The sequence below is a fragment of the Pinus tabuliformis genome, chromosome 3_2 (assembly GCF_031772625.1).
Source record: "Pinus tabuliformis cultivar Carrire ecotype Pingquan chromosome 3_2, CPIR1, whole genome shotgun sequence".
NCBI lineage: Eukaryota > Viridiplantae > Streptophyta > Pinopsida > Pinales > Pinaceae > Pinus > Pinus tabuliformis.
The window spans coordinates 166,733,437-166,757,371 of NC_142302.1; the positions used below are offsets into that span (position 1 = coordinate 166,733,437).

General features: G+C 38.5%; 1 protein-coding gene across 2 annotated transcripts in view; it reads left to right on the top strand.

The window, feature by feature from the left end:
• The window catches only part of EMB3129 (GTP-binding family protein), a 199,191-nt gene that overhangs the window by 39,173 nt on the left and 136,083 nt on the right, over positions 1-23,935 (top strand). For both annotated transcript variants that reach the window (XR_016256911.1, XM_089416020.1), the window contains exons 2-5: positions 16,207-16,353; positions 16,497-16,613; positions 16,793-16,936; positions 17,106-17,192. Coding sequence is in view for 1 of the 2 variants with exons in the window: in XM_089416020.1 (XP_089272146.1) it covers positions 16,207-16,353; positions 16,497-16,613; positions 16,793-16,936; positions 17,106-17,192 (495 nt within the window). In the remaining variant the exon portion in view is untranslated. The remainder of the gene's footprint in view (positions 1-16,206; positions 16,354-16,496; positions 16,614-16,792; positions 16,937-17,105; positions 17,193-23,935) is intronic.

A 23,935-nucleotide genomic window follows, 5' to 3' on the forward strand; every position in this document is an offset into this window, starting at 1 on the left:
ATAATTGGTGCCTAAGAGAGCCGGAGTGCGCACTCACTGTTGGTTCAGAATAGTTACAACAATCTCCTGTAAATAACACCCTATTGTTGTTTTTCCACGACCTTGGTGTCTAGGATATAATCTTAAATCATTGAGGTTACCAAACCAAGAATCACAACGAAGCTACTTTGCACAACGGAATATAAACAACATTAAATCTACTAGTGCACAAACTATACACAACTTTTTACACAATTTTGTACAATAACCCAACTTTGTTATATCAATCAAACATAATAGTACAATAGTCTAGGGCTCCCGTACTAGGGATAATGGCCCTCATACATCCACTGATACGAGAACAAAACTGGGGCTTAGTGTTAATCCATCGACAACCAATCTACCCTCAACAAGATACTTTGACCATTTGGTTAATGTAGCATGCACTCATAGCTCCTCTCGGTGGTACCCTGTACCTGCCCAGTCCTTTGGTTCCCGATCTGCAACACTGCCTCTATCAATGATCCAAGTTCATCTGGCCACTGAACCTTGGTTATCCAGTCTGCTCACTAGTTGTACCTTACTCCATCAAGGGCACAACACATTGAGACTCCTGTCGAGTTGTTCACAACTCCGTTTGTGAACAATTCTCATCTACCCACTGCTGCTCCTCAGCTACTCAGGGACTTCTGCCCACTATAGTCTTCCTGCATTGCTCCAATGAAGACTAACATAGGGCACGAAGGGCTGCCACCTATCACTGCAAGATACCCATCTCTCACAATGAACATGGGCTAGGAGGACTGCCCATCATCTGTTATAGATGTCCTCTCCACACACAAGTCTAGAGCTGCACAAACTACTCTTGGTTGATCAGACCCATGAGTTCAACAACTGCCACTCTAACAACAACATAAGTCCATGAAGATGGTGAACACTGTTGATTTGGGGTAGCATCAGATGTGCCCTAGCCACGAAAATTGGTGGAGAGGCTAAGGCTCATGAGATCTCCAATACCCAAAAACGGTTTGGGCAGATTCTAAATAGTTTGGGAGATATTAAAATAATTAATATTTTTAATGGAGTCCCTAAGTATAAGCTTAGGGAAAATAAAATATTAATGTGAATTAATATAAAATTGTGTTAGAATGGTCCAAAAGTCATGGATCAAGCCAGATCTAATCTTAGCTGTTGATTAGGGACTTAATCTCGGCCGTTGATTGGTCAACGAGAAAAGTATAAGAGGAGGCTTGAGGGTCACTTGGAGAACACACCAAGAGATCAAGATTTTGACTTTCTGGGGCTGGGTTTGCTGAGAAAGTCGAGAGAGTGATCAGAGTTGCAGCTGAGGGGCAGTGAATACAGAAGCAGAGAGGCAGAAATATCACCGGGAGGATCAACACAGTAGCTGGAGAGAGGGACGCAGAAGCAGCCAAGGGTTCACGCAGAGGCAGCCAGGAGCTGCGCAATGCCTTAGAAGGCCAGCGTGGGTGATGCAGAGGGTTAGAGGGCTGACATAGGCCAACCCAGAGTGACGCTGGGCTAATGCTGGGCCAGAGAGAGGCTGACGCTGGGGTTTCGTGGGGCAGATTGGAGCTGTGGAGCTGCTGAAGTGTTTATCTGGGGTTTCAGCCGGAATATCTGCTTCCGAGTAGAGAGGTGCTACTGCCGAGATTTTTCTCTGTTGAGTGAGCCAGATTTGGCACCCAGATTGTATTCTGAAACTGCTTAATAAATCAAACCCTTAGATAGATCCACCGGTTTTCCCGCATTGGGTTTTTCCAGGGACATTAGTCCAAAAACAACAGTGTTGTAACGACCCATTTATAAAAGTTAAGAAATAATAAAAATAAATAACTAATATAAAATTTTAAACTTTATATTTAAAATAATATTAATAAACTTCATATTTAAAATATAGATGTAAATCAAACCTTATATTAAAAATACAAATCAAACTTTATAAATTTAAAATTTAAATACCAAAATGAATTATCTTAAACTTAATACGATTTAAAGGCAAAACCAAATAAAGTGAAAGATTCATAATAAACTCAGGGATTAGCTTCTGGTCTGAGGGACGTGGACAGGAGCGTGGCATCAGGGAGGGAGGCGGTGGTTGCATGTAGGAGGGCGGCCACCGCTAAGCCCGTGGTTAAAACCGGAAATATGAACGGAGTACGGGGAGGAAAAACGAAGTTTGAAACCAGAGGAGGAATTCAGCAGTGAGAGAGCTCTGCCATTGGAAGAGCTTTAATCCGTCTGAGGTTCTGGGCACGGGGGACAGTGAGCTTCTGTTGGGAAGCTTACTGGATTGAGCAGCCAGGCTCTGCTCAGTCTGGCTGGGTGGAAATTGGTCTTCCGGTAATTGGATTAGAGTAGCCGCAGCATCATCACCAGAGCAGGCAGCACGCAGCAGTTCAGGTAGGTACTCTAAATATTTTACGGTTCCTGTATTTCAGCTTTATTTATTTGGTTATTACACATGGTATCGGAGCTGTCGTTCAAACCCTTCGGGACCTCACAGGCCCTAAGCTCGTGTAAATTTGGTGGTTAAATTCTGCTGCGTAAAAACTTTTAAGAAATTATCGGTTACATTTCTGCGGTTTGAATCTAAAACCCCATGTTTACAAGCGCTGTGTGTTATGAGAAAAGGGAAATCGGTTCAGCTTCCTGAGGGCGAAACGTTTCTTCGACACAGAAATCTTGGAATTCATCTGCTTAAATCGCTGCCGTCTTTTCCCGGACCGTGTTTCCACACCATCCGATCACGCATTCTTTAGGGTTTCGTGTTGAGGAGTGAGAGAGATAATGTCGTCTCCCAATTCCAATCCTAATTCGAATTTGAGGAAGCCGTGTTTACCAAGATTGATCAGCTTCGACCGGGAACTTCCGGCCACAATTTGATAGTGAAGGTAACAAGTGCCAAGATTGTGCTTCAGAAGGGCCGTCCTGACAGCCAAGTACGTCAAATGCGGACCGCTGAATGTGTGATTGGCGACGACACAGGCATTGTTATTTTCACGGCCAGAAACGATCAAGTGGATCTTATGAAGGAAGGGTCTACAGTCATCTTGCGCATTGCTAAGAGCGACATGTTTAAAGGTTCAATGCGACTTGCTGTTGATAAATGGGGTAGGATTGAGACTCGACCGATGTTGCTGGTTTCGTATTCATGGCTAAGCGCATCTAGACGCAGCGCAACCTCGGGAGGAGTCCCAACCAGGGATCTAGCGAAGACTAAGTTATTTCTTTTAAAATTACCTTTCAATCCGCTGCTGTTACAGAGTTTCTTCAGAAGAGAAAATGGACCTCGGAATCACGCAAGTGAGGGTAGAAAACCATCAGACTATGCTAGGGCGCATAGAGGAGAGAACGTTAACGAGCAAAATCAAAATTTAAAGAAAAGAGGCGCGTGTATGTAACACTGTATGTCCAACTCCTATTCCTCAAACATTACAATTTATGACGTATAATATGCCAAATAATTTAGAATCGATTGACGGTCATAGCCCTGTTATTTGAATATTGTCATTAAAAATCGTTTGAAAACTCTTCAACTTTTATTTTAGTAAGCAGAGGCAAATCGTTGGAAAGAATTGAGTTATATATTGTGAATTTTGAGTTTTAAATATCTGATGCTTCCGATCAGTTAGACGAAATACCTGAGATTCAACAGATCCTCTGTTTCTCGGGGTTCGATTTTACACGAAATAATGTTAATTACAAAGTTTTATTGTAATGTGGAATTAGTATTTATAAAGCCTTTAAAAGATATTTTAAAATTCATGGAGAAAGAAAATATATGAGTTCTATAGGATAAAATGGCAAGCAGATTCAAGGAAAATTATTTAGCAGTCACAAACAGATTTAGGGCACTGAGGCTCTATTCATAGGCAGAGAATCTGCCTATGAATCTGTTGCTGACATAATGTTAGGGTGTCAACATGGTACAACAGCAATCTGCAGCTATTACAATTGCAAAAGCACATAAATTGCAGAAGAAAAGCAGAGTCTGAGAGATACAAGTGCAGAATTGCTGCAGAGAAGAGTCTCAATTAGTGCGAAGACCTGTCACACATTGTTACACATGCAGAAGACATAGTTGGGCACAGGAGAAATGCACCAGAACAGGTATATCTGTCGCACACACACAAAATTATTACAAGCATAGTAATGTTCTCAAAGAGATGTTCCTGTTCCATCAATTTACATCCATCTTGCATGATTTGATTCTTATATGTCAACGGAATACTATAAGTGTAAAGGTTTGGGGCATAGTATTACTCCTAAAGAGACGTCCCCATTCCATAAATTTACATTACTTCCATTTTGCATGATTGGTTTCTTATATGTCAATGGAACATTGTAAGTGTAGAATTTCTATTCTCCAATATTCCTGTTATCTTGCACTATATATAGGTATGCCACATGGGCATTCGGGATGCTAAATCCAACCTTCAGGTAATTTTTGTACTCAGGATGTTGGCTGATTTTGTTGACCTTTTACTTCAGGGATATGTTTATTCTTCTTTTATTTTTGTTTTCTTCCTTCAAGATAGGCGTCTGCAGGGAATCCTTTATGCACTTAAAATTTATATACTATTTGTTACCATACTCAGCTATCCATTGACTATTTGTAGCATTGTGGATATTGATACGATTCTTTGTTCTATTTCCTTTTTATTTTGTTAATGTGAAGGTGGGGTGGTTAATTAAGATTTGCATGGCACTAAATGAGATTGCAATGTCGTCTGTTATCTATTGCTTCGTTTGAAAGGTGTGCTTTGATTATTTATATAGTCATTTTGCTAGGCTTGTTAAACCCATGCTTATGTTATATTACTATATTAAATAATGCAGTATTTCAAATTCATCTTAGATTCTGGAGTGTTTTTTTTTCTATTTAGAGTACCTGTCAGATTAATTTAATAATGAGCACAAGAAGGGCTTTTTGTCGTTTCCGTTTTTCATCAACCCAATTGTGTAGACATTTATCTGAAAACAAGGTCGATTTGTATTGTACACAAATTAGTTTAGGTCTGCTGCGTGTGATTTTGACATTGCTGACAATGTACTTGTATTTGAGTGCATTCCTATGATTGTATGACAAGCAGATCAAGGAGACAGTTTAGATGAAGGAGCGACTTTATAAACTGAAATAAAGCTGTAGTGAAAGAATTATATACAAGGGCCAACATGTGAGGGTCAAACAATAAACAGACACGTAAGACCAAACCGAAAAGCGAACCACACTTCAGCTGTGCCATCCAACCATTTACAGACGTTATACAATTGTTATATTTGATCTTTAGCTGATCATAGGAATGTTATTAGTAAATCAGTTTGTGGCTCTATTGTAAGTGCACCTGTAAGCTTTATTACCTTGAAGCTAAGCATTCGTTGAAACATCTCTTGAATTTAAGCATACTTTGATAAGTTGAAGGAGTCTTGGAAACCATCTTAGATGCTGACAGCTACCATTGACAGCTGTGTTATGTATTTTTCAACCATTAGAAAGTTGCTGCAACCCTTTCAATTATTTTATTCAAAAGCCTTGGTTATTTATTGGTCACCATGAATTATAGGTTGTTGCTGTTGCTGTCATAATTTTGCATGTTGTACAGAGTGCATAACAGCAACCATGATAGAAATCATTAAATCAAAGATGGCATGTGCGGGACCCATTTGAGTATCTCTAGGTCTCTGAACCATAGGTTCTCTACACTCCTTAATCTCATCTCCATTTTGCCTGTTGCAATAAATATGAAAACAAATGGTAAATTTTCCGGCTAAAGGACAACTGATTTGGAACCAGAACAACCCTCCATTTTATTATAGGTTTAATCCATATCTAAGTAATATATTCAAAAATATAAGTATGTATGACCTTCTTTAAAGGAAATAGCTAGATTGAGGTATGACGGGTATGTTACCGAGGTATATTGTAACGAGACATTTAAACATTTTCATTTTGTGGATATTATTTAGATGTTTGATCTTAGGAGCTAATAACCATACACTTCTGCATTATTCATTCTAGGATAGAATACCCTGCATTAGGACAAGGAGGTCGCGAGACCACCCTCCTTGACCTCGGTACCAGTAAGATCCGCCTAGCGGATAAAAATAGCAAAACTATACCCGTTTATGAATGTGAAATTGTAAAAGGAAAATTATGTGTTAAATTCGGTTGTCTACCTCATTTTTTTTTTTTTTTTATATATATATATAATTTTATTATATGTTCAGGAACCATTACAATGGTAAGGACGTATGAGCGACGACGACGTGATCGGGCAGCATCACCACCAATAATGCCGCCACCGTCGCCATCGTCATCTCCATCACCATCGTCACCACCAAGACCATCATCAACATCAATCGCCCCAGCGCCAGAGTTAACTGTGATAATGAATTCTTTGGAAGCCTTATTGGAAACATTAAAAGAATCCACTAAGGCCAGAACCAAAGGGGAATTTCATCATGTAGCCACCAGTTCAGTAGAACCAAATAATTATGAGCCCAGAAGACCGAAAGAAGACATTTCCAGGGAGCTTCAGAAAATTAGATTCCCAGAATTCTCAGGAGGCCGAGCAGGTGAACGCGCTGAAGCATGGTTAGAAGGAATGAACAGATGCTTTAGGTTAAGAGAATATTCTTCTTCGGCAAAAACAAAAATTGCCGTGTTTCAATTAAAGGAGAGTGCCTTAATTTGGTGGGGAAATCTGGAGAAGCAGCTGCACCTTACATCGGATAATGTCCCTTGGGAACTGTTTGAGGAAAGGTTCCGCGCAAAGTATTTACCTCCATACTTTCAACAGCAGCAAGCGAGAGCCTTTCATACAGTAATTCAGGGAAATAAAACGGTGGAAGAGTACGAGATTAGGTTTATGGAGCTTGTAAAATACATTCACTACTTAGATTCTGATGAACGTCAAGCTGAACGCTTCATATTTGGGTTAAATCCTCGCATTAGAGCCTTGGTAAGCATGTGGAAATCGTCATCAGTAGCCGAGGCGGTTGAATGTGGTCGTTATGCAGAAGAGCACTTTGGAATCAAAAAAGAGATAGGGCTAGCAGAACCTTTACAATCAGGATTTCCTGGAAAGACTCCTCGAAACTTTATCAGCGGAGGTAGCTCAAGGCCACCTTACGATAACAGTTCTACCTCGAGAAATATAGTAACAAGAGCTCCCATGGCAGTAAACACTATAGCCTCGGAATCATCAAACACTAGGTCATGGTCATCTCGAGGGACTGCCAGTAGAGGAAGAAATTCGAGAGAAATCAACATGAGAGGACGAAGCTCGTTCTCTAGAAATTCACGTCCTGAGTCAAGAGGATCAATGCCGCTAAATTGTTGGGGATGTGGGGGACCGCATTTTCAATGGGATTGCCCTGAAGCTTCGTCGAATATGTCGCTTAGGACTGGAGAGGGACCGATATCAAACAATCAAGATAATCATAGAATTCATGCAGTAATCAGCAACGACCAAGCAGCGCATCAACCCACTATAGCGGGATCTTCAGGTATGGAACAAGGGAATCGTAATGGTCGAACCATTACGTATACTGGGACGTAGGGTTCGATAGCTGAGGAACCGTCTGGTGGACCAAGTTAGGGTCCAATGGGACAAGTATAGTCCTGGATCAGCAACTTGGGAAAATACAGAGGACATATGTCAAAGATACCCTAATCTATGTCAATTTTGAAGAACTTTAAACTATGTTTAGTATATATTTACTTCACTACAATCAGAGACTCAGCAACTTTTTGAATGATTATGGATAAACGTGAAATTTTGTGGCATAAGACATGTTTAATTCCTGCTGGTACATGGATACCAAAACAATATATATGGTTCATTTTACTAAATTATAGTTGTCGAAGTAAAGTTAAGACAGTTGAATGATGTTACTTCTGATAGAAATTAAGATATTATAGATCTGATTTATTTATACATGTCAATATGATCAATGGGATAGAAATCAGGAAGTGAATACATTCTAGATGAAAGTCAAAAGACATGCATGGAATATGGAAAAATATGTTGTACTGTAGTATCATAAATGAATTAATAAGGGAATAATATGTGAGTTATTTTGAATATGCTGATGCACATTTTACGGATGCATGGATAAGTGTATGATTGCAGGTAATAGACAGTTACCGGGATGACCACGTGATGACAGAACCTCAGAACAATTAAAGCTCCAAGTGATTCTATGATAGGGTGTTAGCCCTAAGTTCTATTGGGAGGGGTGGAGGTGTTGCCCACCGTTTATCCTCCGAACCCTGGAGTCATGGGAGGACTGTGTGAACCACGCTCCCCTAGACGTGTGATGATGACTGCCAGATGCCTACTGGGAATCAGGTTGGTATAACCGACGTTGTCACCTTAGAGTTTATGAATGGCCGAGTCAGTAAAATTGACGCCATGGCATACTCCAGTAGAGGATGGATAGGATGGGAGCGGAAGAGATTATGAAGGATAGGTTGATTTTAGAATAGCTTGGGAACCTGGATGGAGCACGATATGTCCATTAAATCGTAAACCTAAAATTATAATTTTGTTTTAGTCTCTTGATATTAAAATAAAATTTTAAAGCTAAGAAATGGGTACTAATTACCATCATAAGTAATTAGATAAGATAAAACTTGAAGTGTAAAACTTCCGGATAACAGAAATATATATAAAAATACTTTATTAATAAATGAATAGACAGATGATGATTCTTACAATTGCGGATGCCTGGCTTATATACCGCCATGGACACCCTTTGGGGAAAGGGCATGATCTTATGATCGTGCCCTTTCATCTAATTTAACTGAAAATTAAATAATAACCTAATCTAACTAATTTTTTACATAACATTGCCTTCCTCTCGAAAGAATGCTTTGTCCTCAAAGCATAAGTAACGACGGATGTTGTTGAAGAATGATTCATTCTCCGAGAAGGCGTCTTCTTCGGGTAAGTCCTTCCACTTGATCAGATATTCCAAGATGACCAAGGTCGCACATTTTAAAAGGTCTTGGATTAATCTCTCAAGTTTCGTTTTTTGGTGAAGTGGATATTGGTATGGCTTGATGTTGACAGGGTCTGACCCTTCCTTGACTTCTATTGTATGCTCAATTTCCCTATTAGGCGGCATCTTTAGAGGTAGATCTTGAAATACTTCTTCATGTTTCTTAATTAAATCTTGTATCTCTGGTGACTCTTCACTAGTCATATTTGCAGATAACATTTCTAACTGATGACATTGTACTACATAAGCAGGTGCTCTTTTCCGACTCAGCTTCATCATCTGAGATGATGATGTAACTTGATTTTCTGGTGGTTGGAATCCGTGTAGCTTGTACTTTTGACCTCCCCATTTGAATTTTATAAATTGTACTTGGTGGTTAGCGGCATAAGTACCTAAAGTTCGTAGCCATTGGATACCTAAGACTACATCTACTCCTCCTAACGGTACTGTGAAAAACGGAGACTCTAAACTGAAGTCTTGAATCTGCAATTTAACCTTATGGCATTTTCCCACCTTTTCAATCTTTTTACTGTTAGCTATCATCACTTTCATGTTTGGTAAGGGAAATGAAAATATATTGAGTCTCTTTGCCACAGTTGTATCTAAAAAATTGTGTGTGCTTCCAGAGTCGATGAGAACCACTACGTTGTTCTTCTTTATGTGTCCTTTTAACTTTAAGGTCTGAGGTTGTGATATACCTGTCATGGCTGATAATGACACTTGCGGAATACTTCCGTCATCTAATTCTGGTGAGAATTCTGCGGCGTCTTCTGTGTCTTCTATGTCATAATCTTCACTGTTCGAATCATTGGTTGCTTCACAATTATATAGGTTCTTTGGTTCTTTCCTTTTAACACATCTATGTTTGGGGTCCCACTTCTCACCACAGCGTTTACATTTACCCTTTTTTATCCTTTGCATTTCCACATTAGATTTTTCATCTTCACGACGATGTGGTGGAACATATCTTGTATTATTTGAGTCCACATACTGGGGTATCCTTCGTCTTGCATAAGCTTTTTCCGCTGTTGACCAAAATATTGGTTCGGATTTCTTTTTGGCTGTTTTTGCTTTTCGTCTTGCTTCTTCTATAGATGTAATATCATGCATCTCAAGTTCTGCTTGTAAATGGGTTTTGAGTCCCGAGATGTATGACTAAATTAGACGAGATTCTGATAACCCAGGTACTCGTGTTACTAAGGTCTCCCATTCTTGAGTGTATTCATCGACACTTCCTTTTTGTCATAGTTTGATGAGTTTTGAAAAGAACTCTCCTTCCTTTACACCTTGGAATCTTTTGAAGAATGCATCTTTAAATTTCCTCCAGCTAATGACATGTGTTGTCTTTTTCCACCACATATACCAGTTATATGCTTCTCCTTCCATTTTCATGGATGCATGCCTGAGCTTTTCGTCATCGTCATTGATGTCATATATCTCAAAATATTCTTCTGCTTTATTTATCCATGCGACATTGTTTTTTTCGTTCCCATCGAATTTAGGCATCTCAACCTTTACTCTCTTCTAGTATGTGGCTAATGGTTGAGCAAAAAGAGGGTGTTGATTAGTAAGGGTATCCCAAAGTTGCTTGTTTGTAAAGGCAGTGTTACTTGCTTCTTGGTGGTGTGTCGCTGATTTTTTTGGGGATTCAACTTTGTCATGAGAGTCTGTGGACTTAGTTGAATCTGACGAGATGTGTTCTTGATTCTCTTCACCTTCTTTTAATAGCTCTTCGGGTGTACAATTCGACTTTTTACACAGACTTTTCAGCATTGTTAAGACTTCTCTGAAGTTTACTCCTGTTTGGACATGTTGACTTTCCATCTTTATCTCTATTCGATTTGTCGTATCTTCAAGATTTTTGATTTTGTCCGCTTGCTCCCCAAGCTTACTCTCAACTTCATTTAATCTTTTACTGACCTCGTCGTGGTTGTTATTTATCTTTTGCTCTGCATCCAACAACCTTTTTTGGAAATCCGCCATTGTCATTGTCAACATTGAGCGGGTTTGTGGAGGCGTGTATTTATTTGCCAGCTAAAATATTTTTTCCTTCCCTTTTTTTTTTATAAATTAAATTAAATTAATTTAATAATTTAATTTAATTAATATTTTTTTTTTAAATTAAAATAAATTATATATATATATATATATATATATATATATATATAGCTTTTAATTAATTAAATTAACTTTTATATATATATATATAAATATAAATTTTAATTAATTAAAATAAATTTAATTAATTAAGTTATATATAATATATATATATATATATAATATTATTATATATACGTTATATATGTAATATATAATTTAACGTAATATATATTTCACGCTATATATATTTGAATATATATATATATATATGTATTTAATTAATTAAAATTTATATATTATATATAATATATAATATATAATTTAATTATATATATATATATATATGTAATATATTATATATAATTTAACGTAATATATTTTGGCGTTAAATATAAAACAGACAGTCACGTCTGTTGGTGGGGGGGGTCACCTCGTTCAAGAAAAAAAACAAACCTCAAGCGAATATCACCGCAGAGATCACTGCAATGAAACGACGCAGACTTCAGTGTATCACCGCAGAGCCACCCGCAATGGAAGAGCCCACTGCAATGGAAAACGACGCAGCCTTCAACGTATCACCGCAGAACCACCCGCAATGGGAAGAGCCCACTGTAATGGAAAACGACGCAGGTCACCGGTAAGAGGATGGCGACAGAGATAGCGGCAGCAGAACAGTAGGATGATGGGGACGGCACTGAGACGGCAGAACAACGGAGTGATGGGAATACTAGCGCAGTTGCACAGTCGGACGGTGGAAGAATAGGGAGTGGGAGCACGACAGTGGAGTTGAATGAGTGAAGGAACCTGTGGCAGAAAAACGAAAGCGACGGCAGCAGATCAATAGAGCCCGAGGAGCGAACTCGCTCTGATACCATATGAAGTGTAAAACTTCCGGATAACAGAAATATATATAAAAATACTTTATTAATAAATGAATAGACAGATGATGATTCTTACAATTGCGGATGCCTGGCTTATATACCGCCATGGACACCCTTTGGGGAAAGGGCATGATCTTATGATCGTGCCCTTTCATCTAATTTAACTGAAAATTAAATAATAACCTAATCTAACTAATTTTTTACATAACAAAACTCTAACTTCGGGACGAAGTTTTCTGAAGGGGGAGTGTATGTAACAACCCATTTATAAAAGTTAAGAAATAATAAAAATAAATAACTAATATAAAATTTTAAACTTTATATTTAAAATAATATTAATAAACTTCATATTTAAAATATAGATGTAAATCAAACCTTATATTAAAAATACAAATCAAACTTTATAAATTTAAAATTTAAATACCAAAATGAATTATCTTAAACTTAATACGATTTAAAGGCAAAACCAAATAAAGTGAAAGATTCATAATAAACTCAGGGATTAGCTTCTGGTCTGAGGGACGTGGACAGGAGCGTGGCATCAGGGAGGGAGGCGGTGGTTGCATGCAGGAGGGCGGCCACCGCCAAGCCCGTGGTTAAAACCGGAAATATGAACCGAGTACGGGGAGGAAAAACGGAGTTTGAAACCAGAGGAGGAATTCAGCAGTGAGAGAGCTCTGCCATTGGAAGAGCTTTAATCCGTCTGAGGTTCTGGGCACGGGGGACAGTGAGCTTCTGTTGGGAAGCTTATTGGATTGAGTAGCCAGGCTCTGCTCAGTCTGGCTGGGTGGAAATTGGTCTTCCGGTAATTGGATTAGAGTAGCCGCAGCATCATCACCAGAGCAGGCAGCACGCAGCAGTTCAGGTAGGTACTCTAAATATTTTACGGTTCCTGTATTTCAGCTTTATTTATTTGGTTATTACAAGTGTCACTTGTGTGCTTGTTTCTATTTCCTTCAGTTGATGATCTATAATGTGTTGAGCATGTACTTGTATTTATTTCAAGTATTTACATGGTAAATAACTTGTTAATTAACATAACAAGTAGGTAGGAATAAATCAGTAAAGTACATGAAGGGTTTCTAATGGGTTAGACTTAGAAATTCCAACACACGCCGGGCTCCAACTTGGACACTATCACGCTCTCCTCCAACACACCATAAATGCCCAATCCACTATCCACACTTGGTCCACTCTCACGTTGCCCTCCAACAGACCACTAGTGACCAATCCTTGTTGTAGCATTTGCTACTGGTTAGGGCAGCCAACTACCTAGGTAACCCTTCCTCTTGGCTGCTCACATACTTCCAAATTGTCCTCTCCTAGGACATCATCCACTAGCATCAATTCAACCTTAACACATCAAGACAATACATACCTAGCCCTACGCAGCTTTTGCGTCACCCTAGTGCAGTTTGCTACATGCTCAACCTTCACTTGTGTTGCTTGCACTTGTGTTTCTGCACTCGTGTTCTTGCACTTGCACTGCCCACACTCAAGCTTCCTTTCTTGATGTGTAGACTATGAAAGATGCTTCTTGGATATGTTAAATGACTCTCCTCCACCTTATATTTATACACAATACAAGGGCTCCATCAAGTCACATGTGTGGGCTTGACAACTTGTCACAAGGTCTCTAAACACCTAGCCGACCTTGACCAAACCCACACATTAACTTCAAAAATTAATATCTCCACATAGACAACTCGGATTTCAATGATTTTCATTGTGTTGGATTTGTCTCAATGTCCTCTATCATCTCCATCCATCACATGTCCAATAATCCTCATGGATTCTCACCCACAAGCTCGGGCGCAACGCATACATGCTTGGGTTCCATGCCCACAAGCCATACTTGTGTGCCAATTCCTCCACAACCCTCAAGCCTAGGGTTTGGAGTACCTCCCAAGCTACAAATCTCAACACCTATATGCTGATTTGTTACTTTCCTTAAAACACTTTAGTTCTGGTGATGATAAATACTCATATCTGCTGCTGTAGTATCTATGTCAATGCTGGTTATCCCATAAAATAATATTTACTTCACTGACTATTAAGTTCTTCACTGTATCTTAAGCTTTTTTCAATTTTGAACCCACAACCAAGTCACCTTTTAACATCCTTGCCTTTGCACCACTCTTCGAGAGAGGCATCAGCGCATCAGGATTTTTCTTGAAATCTCTATGACACCTTTACTAGAAGCCACAAATGCCCCAAGAGAAGGTCTAAATAAGTTATCCAGTGCCTCACTGGAGATTAAGGCTTTAAGACCAGCAATTAAGAACAAATGGTTGCAACCCTCATGAGCACAAACAAGAGGAAAACCCTCTTGATGATGCATGGCTGAGTTATGTCGCTTGAGTAGGCATGATCTGCAGAAAGCATGACTATATCCTTAAGTCTGTAACAGTCTTCAATATCACAGAAACGGATGAGACAAGCATTTGTCCTTTCATCATTTTTCTTTAGCCTATGATTGCGAATCCCCTTAACGCTATTTGTAGTTTCAGGGATGCCATTCTGAGCTTTAACTTTTGACTCTCTGCTGACCCAATCAAAGAATGATGAAGGCTTTCAGAGTTAAACCTTCTGTGAGTAGAGCAATTTTGATCTGATATTTCTGGATCCATCACATTAATTAATATAACCATTTAATTTTTGATATTAATTAACTATTCTCTTTATTATTATTATTTTTAACCATCTAACGTTTACCTAACATCTCTTGTCCATTTCTTAACCTTGCATCTCTCACCTCTTTATCTTTCAACGCTTGATCAGATTTCTTACCAGTGTCCTGATGATGAGCCACATTTGCTGGCTCAAAAAGTTGACAAAAAACTTTAATGTGATGGATCTGGAAATAACAGATAAAAAATGATGAAGGCTGTGACAAATGCAAGAACCAATACCTCTATACCGCAGCAAAAAGCATACTGAAAGTGCTAATCCCTGCTGTTTTCTTGTCAAAACAGCCTTCTAAACTTCCTGCATGTGGCTCTACATATCTTCTCCATTGTCATAAACATACTGGCATTTTGCTGCTGACAAGAATGCTTCTGAGAACCCAAAATGCTAACTGAGGGCAACCTTTATTTTATGCTTCAAGAATTAACACATAAACAAGAACTGGAAACATTCACATGGTAAACTAGGTGAATGGATGCATAGTTACCACATCGATGCAGAAATTTACAATCAATTCTTTAGAAAGATCGACATCAATGGTTAGCCTTGGGGTTTATGTTCTGTGACATTCATGGCAGAAGAAACTCCTTAAAGCATGAGTGCGTGTAATCTCCTAGAAGGGCATTGTGCTTTAGGGCATTGTAAGAAGCTCCCTTACATCAAAGAAATCATTGGCCCACCAAATTATGATTGCAAGGTTCCTCTGCAATGCCTTTGCCTCCTGAAGAGAAATGCCTTGTTTATTCAAGTCTCAAATATAAATGAATAAAAGCCTTTGGCATGATACTGAATTTGAACAACCTCTAAATTTTATATCTCAGAAGTTTCCCTAAAGTAGGATCTAAGCTCAATCTCAGAAGAAAGGCCTCTGGGAAAGTAACCAAGAAGAATATGAGTTGATATAGTACTATAGACAAAATACAAATATTCTGGAGCAATTAAAACATCGGAGGGTTGTTAAGTATACCTTCTGATACATCCGAAGAATTTTTGTTTTTGCCATGTCATCGTTACAGTGAGACTGACATGGGGGACTTGCTTTGAGACAAATTGGATAGAAACAAGTTTCTGAATGAGTGGCCAGTGTCTGAATGAGCAATAAGCCATTCTCTGCCAATGGGGGATTAATCTGCCTACAGACAGATTACACACACGCACTTGGAAAATTAAGTAACCACTATCCAGTAATAAAGATGAGGATTGATTTACAAGTTTGACAAACAGTAAGAATTGTACTAGAGTCAACTTGCTCCTCACCTTCTTACTCACTATACCCTTGGAGAACTGCTGATCTGAAATCCTTAATTTCTCATGTAATTTCTGTTGTTTTCAAATAAACACTTCAGTGATGAAATTAAGAGTTTCGATTTTTGATGCAGTAGTATTTTATATCTTAAGATGGGGGTTGCTTGATATACTTTGATCTATGATTTTCAAATGTAATCTAGGTGCTAAATCAGTTGGATCATTTGTTTCTTACACATTTGGAGAAATGCATTGAAAAATTGACTTTCATTCTGGTTGACAGGCAGAAAGAAGAGGGGTTCCAAACTGGCTAGTAGATGGTAACTTGACTATTTCCTCGAATAGGAGTTCCATTCTTAACCAAGAAACTGTACATGCAGACTTTGATCTAGATATCAGTCGTTGGCTAAGGTCTTCACGGGTTGTTCAGGTGCAACAGTTAAAGCAAGATTTTCAAACAGCATGCGTAATGTTAACAAGTCATGATGTTAAAGTGTTTAAGTCATAAGATTCCTTTTGTGGAATCCATGATCTCTTTCTGTTCACTTTACTAATTTGAGCTTAGCTTGGCAGTGGTATCCAGGCCATATTGCAAAGGCAGAAAAAGAACTAAAACAACAATTAAAACTGATGGATGTTGTTATAGAAGTACGGGATGCAAGGATACCTATGGCCACTGGACATCCAGAGGTGAAGTGCTCTGCTTTCAGACACAGATTATTATGCTAGTAAATGCTTATGAACGTCAATTGCATCCATTTTTCAAGGCTTGGATTCATCATGTAGGGTATCTATCTTATTATTTGTTTGGTCTATTTATTGCTGTGGTCATGCTCTTTATGCACGCTAAAAGGTTACACTTTCAACAGATGGATTCATGGATTGGAGCTAAAAAGAAAATTTTAGTCTTGAATAGAGTAGACATGGTCTCAACTGCAGACAAGAATGCATGGGCTACATATTTCTCAAGACAGGGTTTAACAGTAGTCTTGGCCAATGGCCAGCTTGGAATGGTAAATTACGTAATATCTATTTTTATGCACATAGTTATTACCAGCGCTCTACCACATTTGATAGCACAAATACACATTATTGTTTTAAATTTTCATCTTGTTATATGTGTGCTGGAGCTGCAAATGTCATCTTCTAATGTGTTTCATTACTAAAAACATGGGAATACAGGGGACGATGAAGTTGGCAAGAGTGGCAAAATCATTAGCTAGTAATGTGAACAACAAGCGGAGGGCCAAAGGACTTCTTCCTCGTGCGGTGGGAACTTGTTGAACTTCAATTTTCCACTGTGCTTATTGGTTATGTTATTTTGTCATTTTTACTCCATGTTTATGTTTGTTTTCTGTTACTGCAATAAATAGATTATTGTGCCAGAGTCATTCTCCAGTCCAGTATGGAAGAGATGCAATGTCCTGTTATGTTATGTAAGCATTTTTATTTGGTCAAAATAAAGACATTAAAACAAAAATAAAAATAAAAAATTGGAGAGGTAAAATTATTTAAAATAAAATAAAATAAAAATAAAAATAAAAAAATTATAACAAACTAATGCTTATAAATATTGTTATGGTAGTTCAGGTAAAATTGAGGTCATAGAGTCAATTTACCGTTGGCGGTTTTTGGGCTCCAGGTTTTAACAACCCATGGTTTTGCCAATAGTATTTTTATGTAATATAGCCTATTAAAGACATGAATATATATATATATATATATATATATATATATATATATATATCTTAAACCAGCCTAGATCCATCTTGACTTCAGATCTATCAAGCATCGAAATGGATCAAATCTCTTAAGGTGCAAACCTTTCCTCAAGTTTTACACTTAAAAAAAGAGGTTTGCACCTTGAGGGATTTGATCCCTTTTGGCGCTTGATAAATTTGGAGCTAAGATGGATCTAGATTGGTGAAATACCGAAATGTTATTAAATTACGAAGGATGCTCACATACACAATTGAGAAGCAGATGTGAGAAATGTGTATTTTTATTCACCATGAGTCCTTGGTTTTATTCATGTATCTGAGAATGCTACTGGTCTTCACTAACCTTTTAACATTAAAAGAGGGTTATTAACATCTGAAATGACCCTAAAAAAAGAAAGGAAAAGAAAACTAGTGGAAAGTTGGATCACTCTGACCTTTATTAAACATACTAACACTAGGCTGGATCTGGATATTAAAAGAGGGTCATTAACATCTAAAATGACCCTAATAAAAAAGCGCTTTTACAAAGTTGGGTCACTTTGACCTTAATCAAAGACGCTAACACACTATCACTAGGCTGGATCACTTAGTCATTGTGACCCTTATTATATTAACTTTATTTTCAAGTTACTGCTTTCACACTCCATTTAACATGAAGGTGGATCTTATCCCAATCGCTACAAAAGCTTCAACACATGTTACAAAGAAGAAGAGACATAACACTCGACCTATCTGCTCCCTTTTGACGCATCTAGGACTAGCCATTGAGTTGATATTGTCACGTATCCTCATGTTAAAGGTAGCATGTTTGTGTTAGGGTGAAAAAATCATTATGATAAGACCCAATATATAATAATCATAATGATATAATAACCAGTTACATAAGAGAGCACGAGATTTGCACAAGTACAATTGTGGCCTTAAGATAGGTCATGAATAACAATGTTAAAGTAATATTAAGTTAATAATGATTAACTAGATATTAGAAATAGGTGTTAATAAAGTGATTTTGACTTAGTTATTTTATTTATATTTTTATACTTTTGTGTGTTTTTTTGGTCTATTCCATAGTTATAAAGTGGTTTGGCTTTACTAGCTTATTGTGTGGAGAGGTGCTCTCTAGCCTAATATGGTAGCCATGTTATAATATTTAACATTTTGACTCAGTCAAAATAAAATAAATACGATGAAAAAAAATATACAAAATAAAATAAAAAACGTAAAATTCTCTGGTCCATGATTTTTCCCATGGTATTCTTCTCTAATGTGGCTTATGGCTTATTTAAAGGCTAGTAATTAAACCGGCCTTGATCTGGAATCGACAAACTCAGCAATTATCAACAAGTTATATATTTATTAATTAATGAATGAAATCGATGTTTTACACACTAAGAGGCTCGGGCTTAAATACAACCCTACATGCCTCTTGATGAATGGGCATGATCTTTGATCATGCCCTATGCCAGAATTAAGCTAATAGTTTACAGAATAATTATTTTTAATATAACATTACCTTCCTCCCAAAAAGATGCTTTGTCCTCAAAGCATATGTAACGACGGATGTTGTTGACGAAACGCTTTAGTCCCCCAAGAAGCTTCTTCTTCTGGTAAGTCCTTCCACTTGATTAGGTATTCCTTGATTACTCGAGATCAGAGCTTCTTTGCCCTGGTGGATATGATACCTTCTGGCTTTGAAATGACCCTTCCTTCATCATCTAAGGATGGAAGTGTTGTTTGCGCTGATTGATGGTCACCAAGTGCCCTTTTAAGGCAGGATACATGGAAGACGTTGTGGACACGACTTTTATCCAGAAGGCTTAAACTATATGCAACTTGGCTGATCTTTTTGTTGATCTGGTATGGTCCATAGAACTTTGGTGCCAATTTATTTTTTCCTTTTTGTTTTAAGGACAGTTGTTTGTATCGCTAGAGCTTGACAAATACCCATTCTCCAACTTCAAATTTTCTCTCGGTTCTATTTCGGTCAGCTTGCTGCTTCATACGGTTTCTTGTAATGTTTAAATTTTCTTTTAAGAGTTTGGACGACCTTTTGGGTTTGTTCTAGCTGGTTTTTAATAGCTGGTAGTTTTGTCTGGATGATAGCCAGGTCCTTCCATTTTGGAGGTTTGTACCCGTACAGAGCTTGAAATGGAGTCATTTTTGTTGACGTGTGATAAGTAGAATTGTACCACCATTCAACAAGATGTAACCACTGAACCCACTTATTTTGTTTTTCTGTGGCGTAACAACATAGGTAAGCTTCCAAACATTTAATGACAACCTTTGTTTGGCCATCTGTTTGAGGATGGTAGGCAGAACTTGTGTTGAGGTAGGTTCCTATATGATTGTATAATTCCTTCCAAAAATTACCCTTAAATTTGGCATCTCTGTCGCTCACAATGACCTTTGGAAATCCGTGTAATTTGTAAATATTTTTGCAAAATATCTCAGCGATTTGTTTTGCTGAGTTTGATTTCTTCATTGCAATAAAGTGAGCATACTTGGTGAGTTTGTCGACTACTACAAGAATCTTATCCTTACCATCGGATATAGGTAACCCTTCAATATAGTTCATTGATATTTCTTCCCATTTCTGATTCGGAATGTTTAAGGGATGAAGTAGTCTGGGTGTCATAATATTTTCATTTTTATTCCTTTGGCATTTATTGCAAGGAATGAAGTAGTTTGGGTGTCATAATATTTTCATTGTTATTCCTCTGGCATTTATCGTATTCAGCTACATATTTTTGAATATCATTGCTCATTCCCTTCCAAAAGAATGACTGTTATTCGTTGTAGTAGGTTTTAAAGTATCCCACATGTTCGACTGATCGTGAATCATGTGACTCTTTGAGAACCTTGGCTTTAAATTTGGAATCTGCATTTAGATAAATTCTTCCCTTGTACCATAGAATATCGTTCTTCCATTCAAATTTTGAATTCTGAGGAAGATTATTGATTATAGCACTTGTTTCTGGATCTTTTGCGTATTCACTTCGAATCTCATTAAGCCATTCAGGAACAACCACTGACACTGCGAGTAACGATGGTTCTTCGTCTTTCCTCAACAAGGCATCAACTACTATGTTATCTTTCCCTTTCTTGTGTAATATATCCATGTCAAAGGTAGTGATTTTTTCTATCCATTTTTGTTGTTTTGTAGATAGCGTTTTCTGTTGGAGGAGATGCTGAAGACTATTATGATCTATTCGTATTAAGAACTTATTTCCCAAGAGATATTGTCTCCATTTGGCTAATGTGCGCATAATAGCAAGCATTTCCTTTTTATATGTAGACTTGAGACGAACATGCTTATTGAGCTTTCTGTGTTCAAACGCGATTGGATGACCATCCTGCATTAGTACTGCTCCTATGCCAAAACCCAAAGCATCATATTCAATTACAAATGGTTTTGAGAAATCTGGAGTTGCCAATACAGGGGCATTAGATATAACTTCCTTCAAATCTTCAAAGCACTTTCCTGCTTCATCATTCCATCGAAATGAGTTCTTCTTTAGAAGATTTGATAGGGGTGCGGTTATATGGGCGTAGTTTTTAATAAATCTTCGATAATATCCGGTCAACCCTAAGAATCCTCTTAGCTTGGAGATATTAACTGGTTTTGGCCACTCTCTGATAGCCTTGATCTTGTTAGGATCTACTGTTGAAGTTTCTAAGTTTACTTAGTTTAGAAACCCTTCATGCACTTTTTTCTGATTTATTCCTACCTACTTGTTATTTTTCTTTAACAAGTTATTTACAAAGTAAATACTGAAAATAAACACCAGTGCATGCTCAACATATTACAAATCAACAACTAAAAGAAACAAGAACAAACTCACCACATGACACCATTATTTTTGGACCAATGTCCCCGGAAAAACCCAATGCGGGAAAACCGGTGCAACTATCTGAGGGTTTTCTTATTAAGCAATATTAGAGTACAATCTGGGTGCCGAAACTGGCCTACCCAACAAAGAATTTCTTTAGCAGCTATACCTCACAGTTTGAGAGAAATCTCCTGGCTGAAACCTCGGTAAACCCTTCTGGCAGCTCCTCAGCACAAAATTGCTCTGCAACCCCAGCGTCTACCCAAATTGGACTGCGTCAGCTCCTTTCTATCTCACGCTAGCCCTGTGTCAGCCTTTCTAGGTTTGCATCAGCCCCAGGAGGCCTTGCGTCAGCTTTGGGAGCCTTTGTGTCAGCTGCGCTGGCCCCTCTGGTGCTTTGCGCAACACTTGGCTGCCTCTGCGTGGCCCTGCGTGAGCCCTTGCTGGCTCTGCGTCACCCTCCTTGGCTGCTACGCTGCTCTCCCGACACAATCTCTGCCTTCTTTGTTTCTCTGTACTCAATGCCTCTCAGCTGCTCTCTCGATCACTGATTCTATCTCTCTTAGCAAACCTCGCTCTAGAGAATAGAATCATTGATCATCTGGTGTGCTCTCCAAGTGACCCTCAAGCCTCCTCTTATACTTTTCCTGTTGATATCTCAACGGACGAGATTATGTTCCTAATCAATGGCTAAGATTAGATCTGGCTTGATCCATGTCTTTTGGACCACTCTAACATAGATTCATATTAATACACATTAGTATTTTATTTTCCCTAAGTTTAGACTTAGGGACTCCATTAAAAATATTAATTATTTGAATATCTCCTGATCTGTTTAGAATCTGCCCAAACCCTTTCTGGGTGTTGGAAATCTCATGTGCCCCAACCTCTCCACCAAATTTTGTGGCTAGAGCACATCCGATGCTACCCCAAATCAACATTTAACTCCTTCCTTGGATATTATATGTTCGAGGTATTCTGCTTCTTCTTTCCCAAAAGTGCATTTGGACTTCTTGGCATAGAACTGATGCTCTTCCAACACAGTAATGTTGAAGTTTCTAAGTTTACCAGTTAGAAACCCTCCATGCACTTTATTGATTTATTCCTACCTACTTGTTCCGTTACTTAACAAGTTATTTACAATGTAAATACTGAAAATAAACACTAGTGCATGCTCAACATATTACAGATCATCAACTGAAGGAAACAAAAACAAGCATACAAAATGACACCATTATTTTTGGACCAATGTCCCTGGAAAAACCCAATGCGGGAAAACCAGTGTAGCTATCTGAGGGTTTTCTTATTAAGCAATTTCAGAGTACAATCTGGGTGCCAAATCCAGCTTACCCAACAGAGAATGCCCTTGGCAGTAGTACCTCTCAGTCTGATACAAATGTCCCGGTTGAAACCCTGGATAAACCCTTAGGTAGTTCCTCAACTCCAATCTGCCCCAGAAACCCCAGCATTTGCCTTTCTGGATTGCGTTAGCCTCTCTCTGCCCAGCGTTGGCCCTGCGTCACCTTGAATGGGTTTGCATCAACCTCAAGAGGCCCTGCGTCAACCTTCTGGCCCTCTGCGTTAGCTACGCTGGCCTCTCTAAAGCACTGCGCAACTCCTGGCTGCCTCTGCGTGGCCCTACGTGAGCCTTGGCTGCTACTGCGTCACTCTCTCTGGCTCATGCACTGATATTCCGACACTATCTTTGCCTTTTTGTCTCTCTGTACTCACTGACCCTCAGTTGCAACTTCGATCACTGATTCTATCTCTCTTAGCAAAATCCGCTCTAGAGAATAGAATGACTAATCATCTGGTGTACTCTCCAAGTGACCCTCAAGCCTCTTATACTTTTCTCGTTGACATATCAACGGCTGAGATTAAGTCCCTAATCAACGGCTAAGATTAAATCTGGCTTGATCCATGTCTTTTGGAGCATTCTAACACAATTTTATATTAATCCACATTAATATTTTAATTTCCCTAAGTTTAAACTTAGGGACTCCATTAAAAATATTAATTATTTTAATATCTCCCTAACTGTTTAGAATCTGCCCAAACCCTTTCTGGGTATTGGATATCTCATGTGCCCTAGCCTCTCCACCAAATTTCGTGGCTAGAGCACATCCGATGCTACCCCAAATCAACACTCCCTCTTAGCAAGGACTGTGCTCTAGCAATACTCCTCACTGAGTATTACTCTGATCATCCGGCATTGGTCCCTGTGTTGATGCTAGGCCTGCTGCCCACCATCCTCTGCACTGCTGTATCCTGTACTACTGCCCATGGTTCTGCCACTGCCATTGTTGCATCTGTACGACAACTCCCTCTGCATCCGTGTTGTTGCCCATGGCTCTGCCACTGCCACTACTGCATCTGATGGCTCTGCCACTGCCACTGCTGCATCTGCACTGCATCTCCTCTCATCATGCTGCATCGTGCTGCCCACTATTGCAATACAACT